Raw genomic sequence first — 8,240 nt, forward strand, 5'->3', positions numbered from 1 at the left:
GCACTAGCAACACTTTTCACAAAAGGATAGAGAAGTTAAATCAACAAAAACCCAAAGAATGAATCAACAATGTCATGTAAAGACCCACCATCCTACTCATCCATGCAGTATGGAATATAAACTATGTGAAATTCCTCTTCTGCTTCACTCAGAGACCTCGACTGGAATGACTACAGATCCAGAGAACACAATCAAGATACATACATACTCTAGACATCCAAAATTTGTTAAGAATTAAATAATCTGCTTTCCCTTGCCAACATGGACAAGGCACAAGCACTAAAAGGCTTCAGTCGCAGCAGAAGAGATTTCAGATTGGATGTTGGCAGGAGACAGGTCAAGTGTTAATGATCAGAATAATTAAGTCATATAACACCTTACAGTATTTAGAATAATTTAATTCCACCACTAGTTGAATCAGATACTTTCAAGAACAGGCTGGAGAAATTTTGCCAGACTTGCTGCAGACAAACCAACCTGCTTTGTTGTAAGACAGCCCAAAATACTGTCTGAAATCCCTTTTTATGTTGTTCTCTGAACTGCAAATCATGTAACACACCCATCTGGCCTTATCCTTGCAAGCTTTACTTGCTTTATTGCAGCACATGATAGTAAAACGAGCACTACTCTCCCTGAAGACAACATGAATGTGAAGAACCTTTAATTAGACATCTGCTTTTATTTGACTACCAGATGTGAAGCTATTGCACCTGGGACCAATGACAAAGAGGAAAAACACGAAACTATAAACTCTGCAACACAAATGCACATAAATACAATAAAATACAACTCAGAGAGAGGGAAGGGAAAAAGAGTAAAGCGATGGCTGTCTACTAATTTCTCTTTCAAAATACCAAAACCACCAAACAGAAATGACAGGATTCTCTTGATTGGTAGACATATGAAGGAAAGGCCTGCAAACTTTTCTCAAATTAGTAAACTAAATCAAGAAATAGTCAGTCCTGGCAAGACAGCTAGACAGTAAATTTAGTTCCAAGAAGAACATCAGTATAACACCAACTAGAAACATTCAGAAAACCTAAGCTTGAAGGATACCAAAAGCAGGGGCTCACTTCACAAATCTTCCCATGACATGCAGACAGCTGTGCACACCACTAAGTGACCTGAAATGTCACATGTACCAAATTCAAAAGTGGGCAACTGGAAAGGAAAAAAACCCTTCTATTTCAGATATGCTATTGAAAGGAGGTACTTAAAGACAATCTACAGGAAGGAACAAGTCAATTCCCACAGAAAGGTGCCATTCTCGTGTCAAGTGTCATCTTCACGTTTTTCTCCTCCATTGGGTTTCTAAAGAAAGCCCAAGATGAAAACACTAAACCTTTTGTTTTTCCAGTTCACACTGTGTATTTTTCAAACCTCTCAATCATCCAGGTACCATTTCTACAGCTGGGATAATTCTTATAAACAACCATAAGCATTACAGATGGTGAAATAAATTAGCAGCTAGGAAGAGAATAAGGATCCAAGTATTACACTTGAGAATAAGTTTTTATCAAATATTTTGGAGTTATAGTCCTCTAAAAACAAAACAAAACAAAAAAACATCCTCTCCCCTCCAGAACTTCATTTACTACATTTTCTACTACACTTTCAATTTCATCTGAAGATTTTGAACTAACCTCCACCAAATCTCTTCTACCTTGATCTTGCCTGACTCTGAGGAAAACTCTTGCACCCAAACCAAGAGCTGTTTAAGAGCAGCACGTGCCCATCACCACAATGCACCAAACTGCTACAGAACTGAACCACCAGAGACTTCCTCTAGGTATCACATAAATCCGAACCTAAATAGCCAATCATTTCAACATGTAAAAGATGAAACATCACAGTCTGAAACTACACTGATACTTAACTTAAAATAAGAACCTGCACTCCCAGTAAATTACTCCAGTCTGTACACTTAGAATTTGGCCTTTAGTAGGAATGCATTAAATGTATGGTCAGCTCCCAGAGACAATACAATTTTGTAAATCTTTATGTAGAACTGAAACTATTAAGTGTATTTGATTCCCTCCAATACTCAAATTAGGACATGTTTTGTTAGTTCTTACACTAAAAAGGATAAATATTAACTTAAGGATTGCACAGACACCTTTGCTGATTTAAAATGCAAGACAGCAATTAAATTCACCTTTAACTTTGCACAAGATAGAACTGTTTTCCCGAGCTGTAGCAAATGAATCCTTGCTCAAACTAATAGGGCAAAATGCATCTTGTTTTAAAACACCCAACCTTACTCAGAACACCTAAGGATGGCACTAGACCGTTCTTAGGTTTGTTTTTATGTGTACAACCACCACATTTCTTAGTACCTTGTTTGAAGCAATGCTTCCATCGGCGTCAGGCGATCCTGCAGCTGTCGGGACACGGCAGTGAGCAATGATGCACAAGCTGTACTACATCCTGCCAAATCCTCATCCTTCACATAATTCAGCAATACAAAATACCAATACACAGAACCTGCATTAAAAAAAAATAGGTGAAATACGGTATGAATTTTTCACTGAGAAAGCATACTTTGATGGATAATTTTGAAGGGTAATCAATGAAACTGATAAATGAAGTATCTAATGGTTACTGAATACACACTAGGAAGTGTTCTACCCCTTCCCCTTTTTTTAAGGCACTTCAATTTAGAATCTTTCTGTAATCATTAGTTTACACAAGTACTTCAAATTCTCTTATCAACTAATACATAATTGAAGGAATAAAGGTTTCCAAGAGACAGCTTTGCACACTTCTCTCTGCCTACAACAAAATGCTCTTGATATATTAAAGTGCTAGGCTAGAGGTTCCAATCCCATCAGACCCTTACTCTAGATTCAACTCTTCTTCTCCTTTTATGCTCTGGTTTTGGCTGCTGACTCTTGATTTTGTATTTGCTGGAAGCACTGCTTCCACACAGATCAGCTCAGGGAGCATAGTGTGGTGGTACTGCATGGAAACACAAACCTCAGCTTCCTCCTCCTCCCTCTGTGCATTCCATACCCTCTACAGAGTGTGTTAAGTGTTTCTACCTGGGTGGAAGTACAACAAGCCCTTTGGAATGAGAACTAATTTTCCTGCAAGACCCCTCGGTGACGCCAAGATAGAAGCAATTCGATAATGTCATAGTGTGAAAAGCACAAAGCAGGTCTTGCCACCCTAAATATGAGGGTAAAGTCATCTTCCCATTCCATCTGGCACTCAAAAGGCTTCAACAAGGTTCTAAGACACCATTAGTCTGCAACGTAGATAAGGAAGGAATTAAAGTTAGTTTAAATTTCCTTTTGGTGCCGAAGTAACAGAAATGGACTGCTAGTGGGACATATTTGGATAGGCAAGCTTCCTGGAATAAATCTTCTAATTTTCAAAAGTACCAGACAATCCTGACAGTCACCTATATAAACAGAATGTGTGACTGCTGAACACCTTTGAAAATTCTCACAAAACTTAAGCTCTTCCAAAAATGTCAGTGACTTAGCACTGTTTTAAGCAAGCTCATTTGCTTAAAATTCCACCATCTGCAAATGCATACTTTGTACCTGGATACCACCAGAGCAGATCACTCCAAGAAGCAATTTGTACTAACCGAGCAATTACCTAATTTGTATTTCACAAGAGAGTCCAATAGAATATGACATGCAACAATTGTACTGTGTATGTTTATGACAACAAACACTGTATACGTACCACCTGTTGCAGCAGCAGGCAAAAGAGGCATATTGTCAAGCAAAGCTTTTAGAAGAACTGATCCAAACCCCTGCTGACTCGGGTCACACCTGCCATTGCTACAAAGAAACACACAGACACTTCAACATTTAATGAAATGAGAAAGGAACTTGAAATCTCCTCCAGAAGATAAAGCTGAAAGGCTTCTTTACAGTCACACCCAAAGCACGGTTTTCATGAACAGAAGATCTTCCAGATCTTGTTGCTTTATGAATTCAATCAATAGCAAACATATACGTACAATTCAGTCAGCATGCAAATGCCCCAAATGCATATAAACATATAAAAATAAATACATGTAAATAATTAGCACTGACCTGATGCAGAGTGCAAGGAATCGTGCACATTTGTGAGCTATGCTCCGTCCAGCCTCAAAGAAGCAAACACGTATGATATCAGAGACACATTTACGTGTTTTAGAAAGCAAACTGTCGTTTCCTTCCTTTGAGCTGTAAAAACAAGTTGCATGCTTTAGAGAACCATGTAAAACTTCTTTTTTTTCTAACTGACTTGGTACTGAGAAATAGCCACGATAATTTTAACACAACTCCTTCCTCACCTGCCAGGTCCATTTGAATACACCCCAGCCAGCCAACAGAGTGTGTCGAGTACAAGACTCTGGGCATGTTCTGTAGTCAGACCATCATCTGTCTTCTTGCAAAGAGTGGTGAGCAGCTTCTCATGGAACTCTGAAAACTGTAACATGGCACACCGTTGAACTCTAGAGAGGAGGGGAAGGAAATAAAAACCAGAATTATCCAATATGGCCACTCCCTATTAAAGTGTCCTTCCAGCTTTGTATCCTGTCTTAGGAGCCACAAAAAAAGAGAATCCCAGATGAGAGTAAAACCAGTACACATGCATATACAGCACTTCCCATGCACACATTTCCCATCTTCCTATTTTCTGCTCACAGACCTGCCTATATCACTATATATATGTAGTAACCTTCAGGGTTTTTTTTTTTTTCCTATTAACTTGTCTTTCAATTTCTAAGCTTAAACAAACTTTCATTGTCTACAACAGTCTTTAGCAATCATTTGCACATACCTCTTTGCAGCCTCCTTGACCTCTTTATGCTCATTACAGTGTGTGCCACCACTGTGGGGTGGCAGCTGGTAATACACATTAAATACTATATTATTTACATTTAGATCTGTAGTACCATTCCAAAGACTTTAATAACTTATTTCAGTAACTACCTGTTAGTTAAAATTGATTCTGAACTTTTTGACAAATAATACAATCTCTGCTGCAAGGAACAAAACAAGATGTGGAAACAGAAAAGGAATATTCTTCCTTTAAAAAATATCTGTCCAGGTAATTTATCTGTTTTACCAAGAAAATTTATTTCCATTTTGCCTTTTTGAGTCAAGCAAAAAAATTCACTCAACATATAATTTCATGCATGGTATTACTCTGCAAAACTTGGAAAGCACAATGCCCTCTAACTCACAGTTTACAGCATTTTCCATATGAAATAAGTTTATGAAATGACAACTTGAAACAGTGACTTGACCTGAGCTATTTTGAGAACTGAGCTTTTTATGAGAAGTGTAACTAAAGAGAGTATTTCTTTAGAATAGAAAAACACCCACTAACCTTTCCTTTGAAATTGAAGTTTTTTTAAATCTTCGAATTGTTACAGAGACTTCTTGAAGTAAGTCACAGCCGCGCAGATTATCTGATTTTCTGGAAGAATTACTGGCTTCAATTTTGCTAGATGGCTTTTCCTGATGTGTTTGGAAAAAATAAAAATAATAAATCACATTGGCTTTGACTGATTCATTTTTATACCTTGATCAGTTGAGTAAAATCGCTCAGTTTGAGCACTGAACTAAAATAAACGACTTTTATTCACTAACTGCTTTAATATATAAGAATGAATTTAATTATATTCCGCAGTCTATTATGTTCTAATTATTCTAATAATGTCCACAAGATGCACCTCGTATTATCCCATCTTAAAACTACAGTGATCAAGATTAAAATACACACACACACACAAAATCTTCATAGGACCATGAGGTGTAACAGAAGTTTCAAAAACAAGTGCTCAGAACATGAAAGTGCCAGAACAGACCTTTTCAACTAAATTTGCACAAAAGAAACAACTTAGAGATGCTGAACTCGAATTCTTGAAGATGTCAACAGTGTCATCTCTTTAGAAAGTAATGTTAATGGATCTTAATTTTGTAACTTTTTTTGTTTTCAGATCACATACATCACACCAATTCTACAGCTAACACAGATGTCTTTGTTGGCTATTCATTACCTTGCCCGCTGCAACTTTTGCCAACAATGAAGCAAGGGAATGACCCTTGTTAGTCTGAGGTTTTAGAGGTGGTATTCTAACAACTGGTCTGATGCCACCATTGCAGATTTCTTCTGTTCCTCTGTCATTCACTGCTTTAACATGAATTAAAAATGAACGATACTTGCCACCAGCCACACCTAAAAATGAGGGGAAAAAAGGGGCAGGGGGAGAGAATTTTCATGATTTACTACTGTAAGCTGTAAACAGATTTCAACTTCACAGACATAGTGTACAAGTAGAGCTCAATTACAGTTCTTGATCACCAGTTTGAAAAGGTAACTCACGATTATGTTACACAGCAAAATTTGTCAATGTGAAAATAAATAACAAACCAAAGTCTGACTACAGAAGTATGAGGTGCACTTCAGTCACACATGCTTCATGCAAATAGCATAAACTGGTTTACCTTTAACAAGCTTTGGACTTGTTAGTGTCAACATTCCAGCATGTCCTGATAGATCAAGTCCAGTAGCCAACCACACTGGACCACAAAGTATATCTTCCTTGTGTTCCTCCAGAAATGGACACAATCTAAGACCTTGAAAAAACATGAGTAATATGGATCTGAACTAGCTATAATTAAGTCACAAAATCTGATCATTTGCTTGTTTTAAAAAATACACCATGTCAAACTCTGATCACTAAATACATATAACTCTGCATCAAAACTTACTTGAGATTCACTTTTAGACATTTTCCAGTGAAATCAAGAAAGGTAAATGACAGTTTTCACAGCATTTTCAATTATTTTATATGGATAATATGTTTATTGAGTGGCTTATGAAAGCCACAAAATACACAACTGATGAAATATTGATCCCATATATATAGATCCACAACTCTTACTGGGTCTTTACTGAAGCAGGACAAAACAAAATGAATAATAAAACAAGAAGACTGATTAGTTTCTCCTGTGGTATATTCAAATTATTGAAAATATCATTCACACATCTGCTGCTCCTCTCAGCACTTTTATTGCCCCTTTGACCCATCCCCTCAACCTTTGTTACACATTTCTTGGAGTCATAGAATCACAGAATGGTTTGGGTTGGAAAGAACTAGATAAGCCTGGTTACATGAGAGAAAAGAAGGTGTAAAGTAAGACACACTGCAGAAAGGACCAAGAAAAAGAACCATAGCTCTGGAACTGAGTCACTCCAACTGCCCATTTTTTCAGTCTGCAGCTCTCCTCACTCAGACTCACTCTGACTGCCTTTCACAGTCTAAGAGACTTTTGTGAAGAGTGCTGGTTAACAAAACATTATGGAAAGAGGCACAGATAATGGGATGTGGCTTAAAGTCAACAGGACTAGTTATGAATTCTTACCTAGCTGTTCATTATTCTCTTGGTTTATATCAGCAACCTCTACAAAAGCCAGGTATGCAAAGAAAAGTTATATTAAAACTAGGTAAAGAAGCAAAGTAAAATACTGCTGGAGTTAGGTAAGAATATGTGTTAGAAAGGTGCCATATCCATCTTCCGTATTCCTAAACTCAAATAAAGACTACTCTGCTTTTAGGGATCAAAACTCTCCAGCAGTTTGGGATTTCTTTATGTGTTAAAAGTTTCAACTCATATAGTGAACAGACCAGTGAGAGAAACAACTTTGAAGAGACAAGAAGTTTTTTAAATGGCTGGAAAAGATTTGCAGAGGAATTCCTGTGCATCATTAAAGAAGAAAGAAAGATACTATTTTAAACAAAGTATAATGAGATACATAAAACTTACATTGTGGTTCCTCTACATCCATATACTGCATTTCTTCATTGAATTCCACCAGTCCTGGTTTTCCATTTCTCTCCACTTCAATATTATGAGCTGGAGATAAAGGAAATGTGATCTGTCTATCTACTGCTGCTTCTGGAAATGAAAATATTAGCACGGTTTTAAACATTGCTCAAGGCTCGGGAAAAACAGCAGTTTTCATAGCAAAATTATCAGCTTTCTGCCCACAACACTACTTCTAATATGAAACCACAAATATACAAAGGCATGGTTTTCATATTAGGATTGAAGCTGTAGAAATAGTTTAAATAATGCATTTCTGAATAGCCTGTAAAGAGCCTGTTTTGCTCGAACACTGCCCAAATTCTTTTTCCCTAATAATCATCTGCAGATTACTCCTCAGCAATTAGATTCTGGTATTGAAAGTTCGATAATTTAAACTTAAAATAACTGGATTGCTCC

At 37.1% G+C, this 8,240-nt stretch overlaps 1 protein-coding gene across 1 annotated transcript in view; it reads right to left on the bottom strand.

The window, feature by feature from the left end:
• Nucleotides 1-8,240, bottom strand: part of BIRC6 (baculoviral IAP repeat containing 6) — a gene marked incomplete at both ends in the record, with an annotated part of 78,746 nt that overhangs the window by 60,842 nt on the left and 9,664 nt on the right. Inside the window, 8 exons of the mRNA XM_009076310.1 lie at nucleotides 2,337-2,484; nucleotides 3,697-3,794; nucleotides 4,053-4,184; nucleotides 4,295-4,456; nucleotides 5,338-5,468; nucleotides 6,011-6,189; nucleotides 6,459-6,590; nucleotides 7,782-7,913. Of these exons, the coding sequence (XP_009074558.1) occupies nucleotides 2,337-2,484; nucleotides 3,697-3,794; nucleotides 4,053-4,184; nucleotides 4,295-4,456; nucleotides 5,338-5,468; nucleotides 6,011-6,189; nucleotides 6,459-6,590; nucleotides 7,782-7,913 (1,114 nt within the window). The remainder of the gene's footprint in view (nucleotides 1-2,336; nucleotides 2,485-3,696; nucleotides 3,795-4,052; nucleotides 4,185-4,294; nucleotides 4,457-5,337; nucleotides 5,469-6,010; nucleotides 6,190-6,458; nucleotides 6,591-7,781; nucleotides 7,914-8,240) is intronic.

This window comes from Acanthisitta chloris, unplaced genomic scaffold (genome assembly GCF_000695815.1).
Source record: "Acanthisitta chloris isolate BGI_N310 unplaced genomic scaffold, ASM69581v1 scaffold22996, whole genome shotgun sequence".
NCBI lineage: Eukaryota > Metazoa > Chordata > Aves > Passeriformes > Acanthisittidae > Acanthisitta > Acanthisitta chloris.